Below are 19867 nucleotides of genomic sequence, written 5' to 3' on the forward strand. Positions count from 1 at the left end.
TCATATGAAATTTGGTAGCCGAGATATCTAAAATTTTTAACTTGTTTGATGATCTTATTATTGATGCAAATTTTGCTACAGACTGATTCCTTTCCTAATAAAGTCATCACTTTAGACTTGTCATTCCTTTCCTAATAAAGTCATCACTTTAGACTTGTCAGTTGAAATTTCCGTATTGAAACTTTGTGCCATTTGATTAAAGTTGTAAACCAAATGTTGTAAATTATTTTCTGAAGTTGCCATAAACACAATATCAGCAGCAAATAATAAGGTATCCATTTGGGACAAACGTCTTATCGGTATACTTCCATGTGGTTTCAATCTCCATTCCTTAATAATGTGATTCATGTATATTATAAATAATAGAGGAGATAAACTACAACCTTGTCTCACCACTTGATTTATGCGTTTCCATTCTGAATATTTGTTTTCAATCCTAACCTGTATATAATTATTATTATAAATATTGTAAATAGCTGTTATTTATTGATTTGGAATACCATCATGTGCTAAAATATTTAATAATTTGTTTCTATCTACTCTGTCGAAGTCTTTTTTCATATCAATAAATGCCAGGTGGGTTTCAATATTAAATTCTCTATGTTTTTCGATCAAAAGCTTCAGTATAAAATATAATAATAATAATAATAATAATAATAATAATAATAATAATAATAATAATAATAATAATAATAATAATAATATAGTATTAACAGTAACGATGTCTTGCTTATGTGCTCATGTACCACATCTCATCTTTATGTTGGGAGGCGTCTTGTAAATGGTTCAATAATTTGTGAAAGAGTATGTTTTTCTCTTGGACCTCTCGCACATTATGTTGATAATTAGTAGATTAATATGATTTAATGTTTTATTTTCAAAAGGAAAATATTTGACAAGTTTTTGGGCATTGAATCTTAGTTGCCTTGGCTAGGTAATAGGTACTGTTTTGTTTCCCTAAAGTTTGCAGCACTTACTCATAGAGAGATCAGCTGTTAATGTATGTTTTTCAAGGAGTTATTGTTGAAGAAATATTTAGAAAGTCTGCACTGTTAATTCCAGGATCAACTTTTTACTCTGTACTACATTCTTTCTGCCATTCATTTTCAGTAGTTTGAGTTAATAACAATTAAGAGTTCAAGTGAATATTTTTTTGAGTTACAAATGTCACAGTTGTTTTGAAACTTGAAAAATTAAGGACATCAACTCATCTGTAACATTCATGACAAAATGTGTGTAACTTCCGTGACATGAAAGAAACACCTATAAAATATATAGCGATTATGATTTTGTGAACTAATTGGATGCCATGAGATTTGCATAGCTTTCACATCGACACTATGAGAATGAATCTCATTTTGCTTGAGGTAGAGACCTGAGTTTTACACTTTTCATTAATGAGATGTGAAGTGAGTTCACAAATCTTCTAACATCTGTGACGGAACCTTTTCTTTATTTTCTGCAATAATAATAAATATTATTCAACAACTTTTTTTCTGTAAAATGATAGTGATCTTCTAAATTGATTCTAATAATAAAAATTGACAAAAGTCACTTCATTTTCAATATATAGAGTTTGAAAATAGTAAAAATGTAGCATCCGTGGCAACTGGAATGGCTGTTGGTTAAGTGAGATATGGTCCACTGTGCAATAAGTCCTCTCTACGAAAATGTCCTTGTTTAGAAATGTCCACATAGAAAATTCGTCCATGCCATAAAAATATCCTTACCTGAAAAGGTCCACTGTCAGCAAGTCCTCTCCATAAAAATGTCATACGTTTGAAAATGTCTACATATAAATTCGTCCATTTCCCTAAAATGTCCAATAAGGAAAACTGCAAGGAAAGTGCCGAGGAATTTATTGTCATTTCAATTATGTTATACAAAAGATACATCTATTGTTCATCTTGAGGGTCACTATATAATTTCAAATCGTATGATATCGCTCTAAGATATCGAAATATTTCATTCCTATCTTTGTAATCTTGGTAATTACCAACAATGTTGAAAATTCTGGTTTAATTATTGATATACCGTTTATTTACTAGTTGCCTAATATGTGTATGCCCACCAAAGACCTTTGTTACTAAATGTTCTGTCTCTGATTGCTGTTGTTGCAAATGGCTAATGAATCGCCAAATGTTCACGTGGTGTCTCTACAAGTCGTTGGAATTGAGAGTGGAATTCTTCAACCACATTATTCGTATGCTGTCTGCCATTAATTACTAATTCATAGACTTTCCATGTTTCAGGAGAGAATCTAGGGGGAACTGCTCGCCTTCGCCCTCTTGCCGGATGACCAGTAATATATGTAGGCCCTAATTATTATTACAGTTAGTAACTCATTTCTGTTGAACAGCTTTGTATATTGGACCTTTCGAATGATGGACTTTTCCGTATGATGTGCTTTATAATATGGTGGACCACATAGATGTTGGGCTTTTTCATTCCATGGACGAATTGTATGTAGGACTTTAAATGTTGGACAATTTAGTTTGTGGACATTTTGTTATGGACCTTATAACCTGGAAGCTGGCTGTTATCAGAATTTCTCAGTGTTGTAAATTTGAGGTTACTTGAACTTAACATTGTATTTAATGCATTATCTTAATTTATTATTTGCATGTCTCTAGTATGCTTTGTCTATGGACAACCTCGAAATTTGACGAAGCAATAAAATAAAATGTATGCATTTCTTTTAACAGAAGTAATGTGGGAATTTAAATGGGACGAGAAGAGTGCGGACGTACATGGACCACATACAACAACTCAGATGCAGGAGTGGGTAGAGCAAGGCTACTTCAAAAACCCTGTATACGTACGTAAATATGGTACAGATGGCAATTTCTACAACTCTTCGAGAATTGATTTTGAATTGTATTTGTGAACTTCCTATGACATTGTTCACCATCTTTGTAAGTAGCTATACTTCTTATGTAGCTCAGGAGACTTGACACCGTTTTACTTTCTTCACATATGTCTTTCTGCAAGGCACAGAAATATTTTAATTTTCTGATGGGTTAAAATGTACTTGATTCTGATAATATTGCTTTAATAATCTCCCTATTGGAAAAGAGAGAGAATAGACAGAGTGAATGAGTTACAGGGAAGGGACAAGAAAGGAGAGATCATGTACGTTATTTTTCTTTTGTCATATATTTGGTTTGTTCTGAGTCCTTTTAAACAAATTGTTTCTTCTCTGATAAAGTTAAGCATAGTAGTAATGTTATTGTTAATTCTTAAATTTCGTAGTTAAAGAAATTTTTTAAGCATTTCCATCCAGTCATGTATTAAGGGGAGAGTATGGTATTTTTTTTAAACTTTTTTTCCTTTTTGGTGTAAAATATTAATTTTTTGTATGTGGAGAGCTCATAGCTGTGGCAACTCAACCAAATAAAAATATTTTGAAAAAAAATATATTATTTGGGGGCCCAAATTTGAAAAAAAATATACCCAATGCAGGATTGTAGTAAAACCGATGTATCTAAACCGTTTTTAAAGATAGATTCAAACAGTTTTTTGCAATGTATTTGCAAAAGCATGTTCTACAAACTGTCTGTAACAGAATTTTGATATTAGTCCCTACATATGTAAAATAAACAATTAAAATTTAATAACAATTTTCTGATTTCCTTTCTTGCAAACAAACGGACGTATTTTTTAAATGAAATCAATTAACAAAATTCTGTTACAGAGAAAAGTTTCCTAATAGTCTAAAGAATGTGTGTTCTAAATTTCATGCATGTATCTTTAATAGTTCAGAAATTATATCCATTTTTGTCTGGCAATGTAGCAAAAAAATGAAGTTACTGGAAACCGATAAAAGCGGGCGATTTAAAAATCCATAGTGCAGAAAGTTTAAAAATGACGTCTCAACATCCACAAAATGTTATGCAATGCATTCCACACATATCAAAGGGTATTTTAAAGAAAAAAAATTGTTTTGAAAATTTAATTTACCGGAAACAACAATAAAAGTGGGCGACTGATTTAAAAATCCTTAACGCAGAAGTTTAAAAATGGCGACTCAACATCCGATAAGGGCACAAATACCCACAAAATGTTATGCTATGCATTCCGCACATATCACAGAGTATTTTAAAGATTTTTTTTTTTTTTTTTTTTAAGTTACTCATTTTTCACCAAAAAATACCATTCTCTCCCCTTAATGTTTTATACTTTATTTTACAAAAACAATCCAAAGAAGCAGTGGTAGTTTTTCTTCTTTTTTTAAGAATCTGGGAAATTTTCATGAAAATATAAAAGTAGACCTGTTACTTTGGGTAAGGAATAAATTATGACCAATATCATTAATTTCAAGGGGTTATTCTTTGAGATATTTCAAACAAAAAAGTTAATACAATTTTTATATGAAACATTTCATAGCATGTTTTTGGAGAGTCTTTGATTTAATTCCCAATATGCTCAATCAATTTAAGAGAGCAGTATATTATGATATCAAAGGTAAGAAGTTCATACCGAAACTGTCAAGTTGCGTGAGCTTGAACTGTAGCCTATATCTACCGAATGAACAGTAGTGATGCAGCTCTCAATGTCAACACACCAGCAAAACAAACATGTACAGTCGAGGGGTAACCAAACTTATCTTTGTGCCAGTGATTCATGGCCTCAGAATAAACAGAATGAACAATTAGCCTATGTGAGAAAGAATAATTGGCACTTACATTCTTCCTAATTTTCAATATAAAATAATTTACCCATATAACAAACAAACAAAATACGTAATAATAATATGTGTCTAATCTTGTTACAGTTAATAATAATGTACATTTTCAGTGTGTTATTTGGCAGTAAAAAGTTGTAATAACCTCCCTATCGATATAAAAAATCAAAATCCAAAACATAAGATTATTTAGGGCCAAATTAAAGAAGTACCTAATTTCTCACACCTTCTATTCTGTAGGTGAATTCATGACATTCAATAACGCTTCATGAAATTGATACTGAAACTTTGTGTTGTACTAGTAGACTATATTGTAAACCACGTCTGTATATATTTGATCTAGACTCTGACTATAAATTAAGACTATATTAAGCTTTTTGACTTGTTCCATATTCTAGTTGTGAAGCAATGTATGAATACCATAGAATGTTAATAAATACAATACAATACAGTATCAAAAATATATCAAATATGTTCAGAAAAATAGTATTTTTGTACCTTGAAAATGTTCGTTCTCCATCGCAAGACGTAACTAGAGCAAATCTGAAATATGACACAGTATTTCTTGCTATATCACCAAGTGAACAACAGCTTTGTGAATCTAATAGTATATTTCGAATATGGCACATCACATTAAACCCATAATTCGTTTCAAGAACACTTTTCATTTTTGCTTTAATGACTATTGGGACTTCTGCATACATACATCTTGATTACACAACTTTTAACACTATGTCACTTCGGAATGTATATTATATGTCTTTCTTGTGTTAAATTCTATCGTACCTGGTTAACCACACAACCACACAGGCTTATACAAACTCAAATGTAACACCTGCAACAACTTCTACATAGGGACAGACAGACAGATCATTTCAAACACGTTACAAAGAACACATCACAGCCATAATAAAATTACAAAAGACGTCCACATACGCAGAACACGTCACAAATGCTAACCACACCTACAAAGAGATCAACACAGACATGGAAATTCTACACATCCAACCAAAAAGCCAGAAACTAAACACACTAGAACAATACGAAATATACAAACACACAAAAACACATCCAAATGAAATTCTCAACATAACTCAATTTCAGAACTCGCACAATCTTTGACTCCACATTACACTATACAAACACACCCCCACAGGAAACAAAACAAAAGGTCAGCAACAACCAGTTCTGAAGAAGGCCCATACAAAGCCGAAACATGTTAACCAGGTACGATAGAATTTAACACGAGAAAGACATATAATACACATTCCGAAGGTATGTTAATATTTCTTTTATTACAAAATAATTATGATAAAACTTAATAATAATGATTTTACAGTTAGCTACATATGAAAGTCAAGGGAACTATAATTATTAAAGAAGGACAGAAAATATCTATTTAGAGTTAGCAAAGAGAGTTATGATATGATCGTTGGCAAAGAGTATATTCCATTGATGCTGCTGCCACCTACAGACAAATTACTTGAAAAAGGCGTTAAATCAGATAATTTCAAAATATCAGGCATTCAAGTTACTACTTCTACTACTACTAAGATTTCTTTCAAATCATCCGTCCTCAAGTGAGGTTGATCACTGGGATCCGGAATTAACAAACATAAAAGATAAAGGGAAATGAAACGAGCAAAATAATGATTCGATTTGTACATCAAAACAAAAATTTACGTGTTAACATATAGATGATAGTGTAGAATTTGAAGAGAGGCCTTCAGAATTTCCATTACAATCTTCTGAACCTCATAAAAGGGAATTTGAAAGGATTTAAGTATATTACATGTAAATTTTGGTAAACAACCCCTCGTTCCAAATAGTAAGCCTGTAACATCCCAGTTGTAAAGCGAAATGCCATATTTTTCACTGAGGTATGGAAGACAAGGTACATATTTAGCTCGCTTGTAATCATTTATCTGCAGTGCTTGATTTGTGTCTCGTTCAAAGCAAGTCTTAGGGTCTAAGACCATCGCTTTCTGGGTTCTTCTATTGATGGCAATTATATCAACTTTTCTATGAGAATCATCTTCAGACACACAATGAATCTCCTCATGTACTTCCCATCCTCTGTTTCTTGATTTTTTAAAAATCCGCCTGGACCCTGGACAAAGTTCTAAAAAGGAGGACATGTCTGGATAAGAGAGGGCGTCTGGTCACCCTAGCATATTGAAAGCCTCGAAGTAACCATATTTTATCAATACTGTCACTATTTCTGATTAGAAGTAAGTAATACAGTCCTAAAAATTGTTCAGTAGGTACAAACAAGGGTGCTTCATAAAATCCAAGTTGCAAGAGGAAAAAATGCAATTCAATGCTTTAGGCATTACAAAAAGCTTCTCTCCTACAAGCTTTTTGTAATGCTAGGGTGACCAAACTATTGCAAGATTGGATGGAAGCAAAGCAATCAATCAAGAGTTGGTATCCAAAGAGCCTTAGTTGGATCAGTGACAGAGATATCCAGAAATGATGCTGCAGATGGAGTCAACCATCTCTTCCAAGGATTTGGCAACATATTGTTGACATGGCAGGGGACTCTATTTGAATTATATCATGTCAAAAGTAACCTGAATAAATTTAGTGTGAAACAGTAACTATGTTACCATTACTTTTCGAATGCCTTAGTAAAGATTTCATAGCACAGTGTCCCTGAAATAATATTCGTTCTCTATATTACGTATACAAATTACATAATTTTCAGCAAATGTGTTTCTCCATTTGTTGATAGGTTTGTATGATTACCAGTGAATCTTCGAGTATTCATTCAACTTCGTGTGATTGGAAGATTTAATGTTAAAAACTGCTCACTAAACTGCACAACTCTACTGTGCATATTGATGTAATGTAGTTATGACAGTCATCATTCCACACTTGAGGATATACTGTGAGTTGGTTATGTGAACAGATTATACTATACACAGAAGACAAGTAGTGCAATAGAGCCTGCGTGATCTATGTGTGTGGCTGCACTCAACCTGAAATCTGTGTTTTGGTACGAGCTTCCTACCTTTAATTATGATTAGACAAAGGATTTTGGGTCCTGATACTCAACACTATACTAGGGGCAGAAGAAATCGGCGGGTCTGGCGAACCCCTACTTCTCTACCCCGACTCCTACATCCCTCAGAACTTGCTTGGTGTATGGTCCTGTTCCAAATAACTCCACTGATACTTTTTCACTGCAGGAAAACTTAGAAAATAAATAAAATAATAACGTGATTTGTAGTAATTACAAATAGGGCCTACATTCTTTACTCAATATTATCATTATAATATTTTGCAAGTTAAGTCATTTCACAAATGTAATAAAGTGTAATGTAAACCTAATATAAATCAAATATTTATCATTACACAAATACTTTGTATTTCTGTATTTTCTGAATGTTGTGTTGAAATAGTAAATACTAAATAATGTTTATGCAGTATACTTACCAACTTTATAAATCACGATAAAATTAAACACTAAAGTACAAAATATTAATGTATGTTTACTGATTGTGGTATATGGATATTATTATAACATGAACGAGTTTCGTAATGAAAGCACACTTACGAATGCTTAGCTTAATAAAATAAATAACATAATAAGTATGACACAAAAAATTGTTTTATAAATTGGGCACTTGGCACTATTCTGATTCTATGCGGTAAGTTTCATTCAGTCTTGTTTATGCATCTGTATTATTGAAGTCCATCAACAATTCAATACAAGAAGTGTTGAAATAGCATATATTCAATGAAAAATGTCTATAAAATAGTCACCAGTCACAGTTACATCTACTCAGGTTAATGTATTATTGACAAGTTATTAAATAATATTTAATTTTATGATCCTAATAACATTTTATTCCCAAACGTAATGTATTTTACCTAATTATAACTAACACTGGAGCTCCTAAAAATTTAGCAGTAGAGAATATGTAGTAGACAGGGACGGATGCAAGGGGGGGGATTAAGGGGATATATCCCCTCCCGAAATTTTGAGAAAAATACGAAACAAGAAACAAAAATAATATTAATTTTAATTCGTGAATGTACATAGGAATTAGAGAGTTTTCCATGTAAATTCTCTTTGCTAAAATGTTAAATTCCAAGAACTGCAGGAAGACAAACATAGTTCAAGACAGAGAGTCATGAAGAGTATTTTAGGCTTTTAATTTTCCTTCTCTTCTGAGACTGTTTCATTAGTCAGCTCAAGGACAGGTTTTTAAATCATGAGGGAATCCTAAAGTCCATACAAACTTTGCTGCCTAAAAACATAGTGCGAGCATCAGATGAAGATTTAGAAACTGCTACTGAGGCTATAGTGATCAGTGGCCCAATGATGTTGATGCATCACCAGAGTCTTTCTTCAATGAATTGAGGATGCAGAGAAGAAATTTCCTTGATCAGAAAAATCTTCACCTAATACCTACTGATTTTATATCATCTTTGAACAGGTGCAATGAAATTATTTTTCCCTGCACTCGCAAGGCGCTGAAACTTTTCTGCATGTTGCCTGTAACTACAGCAACACCAGAACGGCCGTTCTCAACTTTGCGGTATTTGAAGACTTACTTGAGGAGCACGATGGGAGCAGACAGATTAAATGGACTGGCCTTGATGTATATATATATAAAAATGTAGAAGTAAAAGCTCATGAAGTACTGGATGAAATGTCTAAGAAGCCTCGTCGCCTTCTTCTGTGCATGTCATCCTGTTATTGTTCTTGTATTGCAGTCATTGTAAATGTTAAAATTAAAAAATTATGTTTTATTTAACAACACTCACAATTGCAGAGGTCATATCAGCGTCCCCGGTATGCCAGAATTTTTTCCCCTCAGGACTTCTTTTACATGCCAGCAAATCGACTGATGTTTGTGACTCGGAAACAAATTGTGAGTATATAAACTTATTTCTCATTACTCCATTTTTACTATCTCCTCAAATCCCTCCCCGAAAAAAAATCCTGCGTCCGTCCCTGGTAGTAGACTACAATATAATACTCCATTTGACAGAGATATAATTAGCATATCAATTAAGAAATTTACTTTATTCCGTGAACAATTTCTAAAAAAAAAATAAATTAACTTAATAATGATTTTCAACAATCTAAATAATGAAACAATTTTCCATTGTTAATGTCTTAAATAAACAACTTAATATAGCATAAAATAAAATGTTACAATATCTAAAAAAAAATATTATTAATTTAAATGTAAAATTCCATATTATCTACATCTGTCCGTGTATTCTTTAAATAAATATATGTAAAATTAGGCTTCATAGGATCATTGCTTTACTGCTATTCGTCTCCCTTTTGCATAAATTCTCTGGATTGATCATAAAGAAGTGCCATTAGCCTTTGACAGTGACTGTCTGCATTGATGACAGGACATTTTTAATGTCCTCACAGTTCTTTCAAGTTCCTAAACATCCGGGCTCTAGTGATAAGTAATAATTGACATTACAAGCGGCTCTGGTATCAATATAATAATTTTATTGTTATATTGATACCAAGTGCAGGAGAGCATGTGATTATATGTGCTGATAACATTAGTGCTAATAACGCTTTGAAGTGGAATGTACATACCCTCCCTCTTGCTCCGCATAGTCCCTGCAGTGCCTACATACAGTTGTCAACAAACGACGGTGCGCTTACTGGACAGCGGTAAAGAAATTTCAGACAACCAATACGAATGAAGTCAACATATAATCAAACACAGTCATACTTATAACTTGCACTGTCAAGCATTACTTGCGGACCACTCCAGCCACTGAATTAATATCCGCAAGTCCAAGGAAGAGTCACCAAGTCAGCTCCAGCAGACTGAAAACCCGTGTAACACAGGCGAAACTGTAGTGCAGTTACTAATCACTTGCTGCTGTACAGCTACACATCTCGTCGACTGACCCCTCACTCGGTGGACAAACAACCACCACTGTTGTCAGACATCAAATTCTGATGTGTACTCGGCTGCACATCGCAGATCACTCTCCCATGATGCACCACCACTCCAGTCGAACGCTGCTTGCTAACTCTCTGCCCTATAGTCACTTCCAATGGATGATGTCCGAAAAACAGGAGTAGGGATTTTAACTGACAAATTTGAAAAGACACCCATAGTAGAAAAATCACACAAGACACTGGCTATCCAACATGCAAAATTCGCGGGTACTCGTGTAAAGGGGGCTAAATCAAATTATAAGATATGTAAACTTCACTCCTTTGGTACTGAACAAAACCACTTTGTCACAAAATACAGAGCACTGTAACTGCATTATGGATGGAAGCATGATTTAACAGAAGTAATCGTGGAGGGTTTAAATCTTTACTTATCCCACTTTAGCAAATTCATACTTAATCCCCTTTACATGAGCACCCGCGAATTTCTACTCTCGTTCAAGGTGCCAATTGATATAATCAAAAGCAAAGATGATAAGCCAGTAGGACTGCCATCTATGTAAAAGAAAGAAAACGAACAGAAATATATGAAAATGAAATACGAGCGAAATAGAAACAAAGTGGCATTAGAACACATCACATAACATATAAATTTAAACTGATGACACTGGTTCCACTTGTTGAATTTAATTTGAAGGACTTCAGTATTCATTAGGAAGTGGTATGTTATTTCACTTAGAAAACTCAATGATGATTTCATTGTTAATGCTAATATGAATTATTACTTACTTATTTATGGCTTTTAAGGAACCTGGAGGTTCATTGCTGTCCTCACATAAGCCCGCCATCAGTCCCTATCCTGAGCAAGATTAATTTAGTCTCTACCATCATATCCCACCTCCCTCAAATCCATTTTAATATTATCCTCCCATCTATGTCTCGGCCTCCCCAAAGGTCTTTTTCCCCTCCGGCCTTCCAACTAACACTCTATATGCATTTCTGAATTCGCCCATACATGCTACATGCCCTGCCCATGTGACCCGTCTGGATTTAATGTTCCTAATTATGTCAGGTGCGTTGTATAAGTTTCTCCATTCTCCTGTAACTTCATCCCTCTTAGCCCAAATGTTTTCCTAAGTACCTTAATCTCAAACGCCTTTAACCTCCGCAAATCTAATACATTACTGTAGTATATTAAGAGAAAACCACAATTTCAAGTCGCACAGAGTTTGTGAGAGTTTCTGGCGTCTTGTCAGCCCACTCGAGTTATTATGTGACCTCCAGATGTGGAGGGTAGCTGCGAATATATTGAATAAGCAGTCGTGGACAGCCGATAAGGAGTGGTCCTCCAGCTTGGAGTTGGGCGAAGGGCTACAACCCATTACCATAAAAAAAACAGCTTGTTACGAAACCATACAATAAGCTTCGGAATATGAATTATTACTATTGTAAAATACACACTTTTAGCCTTTTTTTCTGACAGTTCTGTAAAGTTGTGTGTGAACATGTGAGCCAAATTCCATTCTGTAACTACATTGCATACCAAGGTTAAAAGAGGACAAAGTTATGCAATGTGTTTACCACATAAACTTTTTAAACCTGCATCAGAGTATGTAACCTGGAACCTACCAGCATTCTATCAGGTTGTGGTGCAAACATGGAAGAACGTAGTTACAGCAGCATATTATACAGTACGTGTTATTCTACACACATTCAACTATTATATTAATATTAACACAATAGAGAAATGTAAACATTTTAACGTAACAGAATACTGGTTTACTAATAGCTGTAGGTAGGTGAAAGGGAGGAAAAAGTATATTTACTTAAAGTTACAAAGACTAATTATAAAATCATTACGGTCAATAATATTACCTACAATCTGATTTACTTCTTCCACCTATCCATTAAGGCAGGTTGTTGTTTTTTCTTTTCTTATAAACCCTATATACCACATTTTCAACACTGCTGGGGGCAGGCATTACATTATCACCACAATCAAATCTCATTAGGTATTTAGTAGTATTGCTGATGTCTTCCAGAGCTAACAGAAAAGTTGTTGGGGACTCATTGTTTTCTTTATTTCCCTCGTCCTTTTCTTGTTTTTCAGATGCATCAAATGCTAGATTTCTTTCTAACATTAATTGTTCCATGATTTGAACTTCACGTGTTACATATTTTTCATATGACACACTAGCTTCTAATTGATAACATTTGTCTTCTGTCGTGTTAATTCTGTTACACTTTCAATCCCGAGAGATCCACTTCCATCCACAGATAACCACTCTACTTATGAGAACAGTTAGACATTATTGAATCTGTGATTGCTTTCCAAGCCTCTGCAATGAAATGCAGAACATCCAGAACGTTTACCTTAATCAGAGTTGCATCATGAATCAACTTGTCAATTGCACATATTATTTTTCTCACAAGATTCTTGCAGTAATAATGTTTAAATGACATGATTATATTTTGTTCAGTGTAGAGTAATCAGTAATTATGTCCACCGCTATGCAGTAACGATTAGCCTGCCTGACCATGAAACGAGCAGGCCTGGGTTCAAATTTGGTTGGGACAAGTTACCTGGTTGGGGTTTTTTTCCATGTTTTCCCTCAACCACTTGAAGCAGAATTGCTGGGTAATTTTCGGTGTTGGACCTTGGACTCATTTCGCCTTCATTAGCAAAATTTCATTAATCACATTTAATAGCTACAGGTTGACCAGGGGGACATGGTTCCAGAATTCGCGTACAGATGGCATCTGTCTGCAGGAGCTGCACATATCCCAGAAATGCCACATGGGTTTCAATCAGCAGGCTGCAGTAGACGGAGGGAGTATAGCTCTCTTGGATAGATAGCGCTGTGGTGAATCGCGGAATGAATGTGTCCTTCTGGTTAAGGATGCAGCAGATTCATGCACGTGAATTTTAAACAGATGCTATTGATCTGAAGAGGTTGCAGAGGAACATCACAGGGAGGTGGAGGGGGATTCCTGTTACATGGACTCCATCAGACCTGAATGCTGTGGCTGAATTGATAGGATGGCACCAAGCAGTGAATCACGTGCTTGTTGAGCTTGTTGTCTGTTGCACCCATTCATCAATGTAGTCTACTGTTATTGAGTAAAAATGTACAATTTTTCTGAAAGGGCTTTCTGATAACAGACCTTCTTGTAGACTACTTTGGCAAGTACTTCACTATTTATAAAGACCTCATCTTGTCTTGTCCTAAGCTTGAAAAGATTGTCTGTTTATTTTTTTCGTTTCAATAGCTGAGGCATCCTTACACTCAATCATCAGTATACAGCTTTAGAAAATATTCTTTTTTTTACTTTTTAAGAAAATGAGATAGGAAAAGTTCTCTCTTTTGTTGAAGGAAATCACAAAGCATGCATGGACAATGTCATGTATCCAAGCTTAAGAAGCAAGACCTGAGGCGTTTATACATATCATTCAAACGATTTAAAGCAGTCTTCAAAGAAAGTCATCTGGTTTTGCTGTGGCCTAACACAGGGTTTAAGCTAGAAAATAAATAATTTGTGCAAAAATGCACAAATGAAAAATTACATTTGTGCAAATTGCGAAATGCTTGTGCAATATTATGAATAACTGTGCAGAAAGATAAAATTAATGAAGTATGCAGAAACAAAAAGTTACGTAATTTGTTTATTGGAGTTTTATTACTTTCAATCCATCTTATCACAGTCTAGATACACTTATGAAAGTAAATCATTAGACATACGTATGTTTAGAATCAATTACTGCTGAATTTATGCCACATTAAAATACGTTATTTTATGGGCACTCTAAACATGGAAATTCTTTACTGGTAGGCCCTTCAAGATTTATTGTTAGCAGAGTGCTAACTTTTTTTTACTGAAAGACTGTTTCTAATTCCAGTTTTGACAAGATTCATGCAACTAAATCCTTGCTCACAATTTTCGGTATGCCATAGAATTATATAAATCAATTAGAAAAAATTGTTCACTTGACTTACATTAATTGCACCAACTCTTTGAAATCAATTCCTGAACATCTATTGCTCAATCCGTTTTTGAATATTACCCATGCCATTAGCATTTCATTTAAATTCAGATAAGTTCAAACACATTTCTGATTTCGTTTTCTCCATTACCATCTTCGTTTCTGAAGTCCAATGTGGTTGTTGCATTTTTTGCACATAGACATTCAAAGTTTGTTGCATTTTTAGAAGTCGAGTAGCAAAATGCGACTGTGACTTAAACCCTGGCCTAACATAATTTTATATTCTCTTGTAAAAATTTCACAGACTGATTTTAAATTTTTCACTTTGACAATAAATGAATGAAAGAACTGATACTTTTTCCTATAACAGCCTGAATGTCAACTGTCAAAATACGAGTATGTACTGTACAGCATTGTCTATTATACTGGGTGTTCATTTCAAAGTGTGTCATGACGTCACTGTTGTTGGGTCACTGATTTGAAGCGAGTTTCAGTTTATATGTTAGAGAAGTTGCCTATTATTTAAGGTGTTCTTCAATCTGAACTTGAGAATGTGTACGGTATAACTTGAACGTCGTAGCAACAGATGGCGGTCTGTACTGTCTGTGTGCTACCATAACCTCTTTCGAACTGTGTTTTGCGCTGGCAAGTCGTAAACAGGGTATTTGTTATCATCGGTTGCATACGGTAACATTCCACAACACAAATCAAATGCTCCATGTCCATGTTGACCGTCGAAGTTAATGTCAACAAATACGTAAGTAATCGTCCTAACCCTCTCCCCATATCCCGACAGTACGTATTTCCAAACAGTTCACATTCCTGCCACTACCGGCGTTACCGTACGTATCAGCACGTACTCTTCAGAATGAATGCCGTACTTGCTAGCCAACTTCTCTGCCTCTTAGATTATACACCTGAGCTGCGGAAGTGTAGGAAGATTGAATTCTCTAGGCTCATCAGCTAGCCACATGACGGCATACAGCGAGCCAAGACACATTTTGAACTGAACACCCAGTATGGGCTACACAACTACTCCACTTATATTTGCCCATCCAATTCTTTTTCATTTCTAAAATAAATTGTTTTTCTTTTTAAATCACCAAAATTGGTGTTTCTATTGTCTCCTGATATTCCTAATATTTTGTCTGAAATGTTACTCATTTCAACAATTTCCATAATGTGCTAAACCAGAATATCTGAAGTCTTTCTGTTTAATTATATTGGTGAATTCTAATATTTCATTTTTAATATCAAAATTTGGAGTTTTGCAGTACCTAACAATAACTGGCGACATTTTCTTGTCAATGTGGTTTGATGTATCAATTTATACTACATTAAAGAGCGAACCTTTTAAATCTTAAATCATCTCCTTTTGAGCATATGGTATCAAGACATTTACAACTACCTATGTATTTACATTTAATCTGTGAGAATGCAGATGCTTTAGCAAAAAAGGGCAGCATTGCTACTTACAGACCTGTTACTAAATCTACGTATTACTCTGTGAAAAGATTTATTAAATCTACATACTTAGACTTCAACAAACAAAATTTGATAACACAATCTCAAATGAAAAAATGGATCTCTCTGCATCATAATCCACAGTTAATTCTTCCCAATTTACCATGAAAATCGTCTGTAGCTGCATTTAGATAGGCAATAGGCCATGATTGTTTCGTCAAACACCTGCATAGAATTGGAATATATCAGTCCCCTAACTGCCCATTGTGCAACTCAAACCAAGAAATGGATTCGGAACACCTCAAAATCTGCGCTTCAGTGGCTGATCATGATAATATCTTTGAAAAATATTGGAGTGCAAGAGGTCAAATGACTATTGTCAAACGCCTGGCATTAGAAAACAACAACAACATTTAATCTGTGAACAAGTAAATTTCTCACTCAACTGGGGCTATGATCACTGACAGATGGAAAGCATAGTTCTTCAAATAACTTGAAGAGGTGAGTTTTCATAAGCTTCCTTGAGTTTTAGGGCAATGTAAAAACATTTGGGGCCTTAAAATTTTTCTTCTTCACGATGGCAATGGAGATGTGAGACATGTGAGTGTCAGGCGATTATTTAAAAAAATCAAATTTCGAAGACTAGGTCTTCTCCAGATGTAGAAATTTATAGGGAAATTTCTTATTTCAAATGGAACTTACCGGGGGGAAAAATCGTAGTGAAAATCTATTATTATTTAATGAGCTTTCCTTGTCAGTTCACTTTCTTGAGACAATGAATGACCTATAACTATATTGAAAGAAGAGACTACACATCCTACACGTGGTCTACACTTTTAATGTTCATCCAATAATGATTAACATTCAGATTCAATAAAACTAAAGCAAGACTCCCGTGTGCAAATTGTATCTGAACAGCAACTGCAAATGCCAGTTAGAAAAGCAATCAGAATGACCAATACCAGAAATAGTAAGAATGTAGACTCATGCTCGTCATGCTCATACTAAGATATTCTCATTGAGTGTCAGAGGGAATAGAATTGCTACCAGTTGAATATTTGCTAATGAAATCGGGAAATTTTAAATAGGTACCTATATTTACTTTACTTTACCTATCACATAAATAATATTATCTTATGTAGGCTGACCAGATGTCCCCGGTTTTGCATTGCTGTCCCCTGGGTGCAAATGTCCCCGTTTTGTCCCTGGAAATTAATTTTGTCCCCAGAAGTTTTGATTTTGTTTCAGTAACATTTTGCACGTGAATATTTAAGTATCGTGTTCAAACTCCTATGATTCATGCACATTTCTGAACGGCTCTCAGTATGAGACAGAAGAACCAGCAAGCACAATATGAGATAGTCTGCACTCTTTAAGAAGAACAGCATCTTCGTCTTCATTCGCATTGCGTGGAAGCGTTAGAACTGCCGCAGCATCCATTTCTAAGTAAGTAAAACAATGAGGAGTTTTATGACGAACCAACAGGTGAAAGTGGTATGATGTTTTTCAACATTTCAAAAAAAAAAAAGAAAGTCCATTACATTTGAAAATCTTCTCAAAATAGTGTCCTTAATCATGTGTCTCAGTCAGTAATTCATCAGTTGAAAGACTTTTCTCCACATTGAACTCAATCTGGACTGATGAAAAATCAAGAAAGAAAATTGAAACATCTTTGTTACAAGTGAAAACAGACTTTAATTTCTCATGTGAAGAACCTAGTGTGTAGCTATATGGGAATGAACAGATCCTTAAAAAGATACATTCTTCAGACAAGTACTTGTAAAATGTGTGTTAGAGTTCATTGTGTACAATATTTTGTGAAAGACTTCCATGCATGCGTCAGTACTGAAATTGAATTCTTAATGGTCATAATTATTTATAGGAGTTACGTGTGTTTATGCATTTAGTTCAACAAGTTAAGATACTCTACAAATTTAGTGTGCAAAATTCTGTCATTGTATCTACTGTTACATGTATTTTCTGCAACATTTCAACAGATTGTGACTAGATAAGTGTTTGTGTTTTTTTTTTAATTGTCGATGTCCCCTGCTGGACCATAAAAAATTAGGTTAGCCTAATCTTTTGCTTTAGAGGAAACTGGGACATTTGACATCCTGGACACACTCTTTCGTGACAGGGGTACAGATATTAGAAATTCGAGTTTATCCTGGCTAAACTGGGACATCTGGGGAACCTACTAAGGTAGCAAGAAAGGATACCACATAGAATATAAAAGTTACTTACGTCCAAGAAAATCCGACAATGACAGTGCATTTTCTGGTGATCTAGTAATTCATACATTATCCGCAATATCTCGTCACAATCTCCTAACAGTTTATAAGTGTTACTGTTCCTGAAGCGTATCAAGTTCTTAACCCTCCTGCTATCAAAATTTTTCACAACTTAATACTAGGTACCAAGGAGGGGTGATAAATTTACCATCATCAAAATCATATACTGATCTTTGTTAAGCATTTGGAATATAAACAGTTGATGTATTATTGACTACAGACTTACAAAAAATATAAAAATATGAAATAATCATCCTATTTTTAAAAATACAGAGTGATTCAAAAGTTCTGCTCCACTTTGTTGAAAACATAGTATACCAAAATTAATGAACTTTAGATATGTTACCGGTGACACTATGAGGTATCATATAAAGTAATTTAAATTTCCCTCCCTTCCATTTCAAGACAAACTGCTCAATGCTATATAGTTTTGACATGGTAGGAAACACATTTACAAGCAATGAAAGTCACAGTACTATTTATTTATTTATTCTGGTGTAGTTAAGGCCATCAGGCCTTCTCTTCCACAACATTGAAATCATTGAAAATCATTTCAGTTAATTCTTTAAATTTAAATACAGTGAGGTTAATTGGGAATGCTCGGGTTTTGCAAGAGACGTTCCCCGCCAAGAGATGGCATGGTCACCAGGAATAGTGCATTCGCATTCTCGGTATGCAAGCAATGAGTGACACTGCAGTTTCGCTTTAGTTGTGTTGTGTTGTGGGAAGTAAGTTGGCGGAGAAAGTTGTAATCTTAAAAGTTTAAGTTAGGTTTAAAGTGCTCCGTGTAGACTACTGTTGGATGACTTATTCATTAGGTGAACGTACAATACATGCATAGGAAACGAAAATCTTGTGCGGTAACAAGACCAAATTTCGGGAAAAGTTTCCAGAGAGACCTGTTCCAGCTGTCAGTACAATAAGAATACTTTATAAGTAGTTCATGCGGACAGGTTCGGTAAATGATGAAAAACCGAAAAGAATGCCGTGTCCTGTCAGAAAAGATATTAGACGAGATTGGTGAAAAATTGGAACACAGCCCTCAAAAATCCCTCACAGTTCAGCGCATGAAACTGAAAGAAGTAGAAGCTCTGCTAATGTAGCGACAAAATTATTTAAGTTAAGACCCTACAGAATCCAAGAAACCCACACTCCATAAACGAACTTAAACAGAATGTAAGAGATGCAATAAATTCTATCACTGCTGAAGAACTTGTGACTGCAAATTTCATAAAAAAGATGTCAAATGTATGTTGCAGTAAATGGAGGACATGTTGAACAACGAATGTGACCTTGGTAAGTACTTTGTATCAGTAGGATTATAGGCCGGAGTGCCGGAGATGTGCATGTGTTTCCTGTGGTAATCAACACATTGATAACCAGCCGGCTCTGGACGAAAACCCAAGCATCCCCAAGTAACTTCACTGTATTAGAACAATATATAACTTATACAACCATGAGCATCTCAAAAACATTTGTTTATAATAAAACAAAATCCCAAAAAAAAAAAAAAGTTTTGAAGTAATAAAAATAAATAATTAAAAATATAAAACTAA

At 34.4% G+C, this 19867-nt stretch overlaps 1 protein-coding gene and 1 long non-coding RNA gene across 13 annotated transcripts in view; one reads left to right on the forward strand and one right to left on the reverse strand.

The window, feature by feature from the left end:
* Nucleotides 1-19867, reverse strand: part of LOC138715586 (uncharacterized) — a 148345-nt gene that overhangs the window by 62343 nt on the left and 66135 nt on the right. The window lies entirely within an intron of this gene.
* Nucleotides 1-19867, forward strand: part of LOC138715584 (CD2 antigen cytoplasmic tail-binding protein 2 homolog) — an 88025-nt gene that overhangs the window by 62242 nt on the left and 5916 nt on the right. For 10 of the 11 annotated variants that reach the window (XR_011336503.1, XR_011336502.1, XR_011336505.1 and 7 more), the window contains one exon: nucleotides 2706-2818. Coding sequence is in view for 4 of the 11 variants with exons in the window: in XM_069848658.1 (XP_069704759.1) it covers nucleotides 2706-2818 (113 nt within the window). In the remaining 7 variants the exon portion in view is untranslated. Of the gene's footprint in view, nucleotides 1-2705; nucleotides 2819-7418; nucleotides 8800-19867 lie in introns of those variants that run through there. The other variant, XR_011336501.1, reaches the window with a different exon arrangement.

The sequence above is a fragment of the Periplaneta americana genome, chromosome 15 (assembly GCF_040183065.1).
Source record: "Periplaneta americana isolate PAMFEO1 chromosome 15, P.americana_PAMFEO1_priV1, whole genome shotgun sequence".
Classification (NCBI taxonomy): Eukaryota; Metazoa; Arthropoda; class Insecta; order Blattodea; family Blattidae; genus Periplaneta; species Periplaneta americana.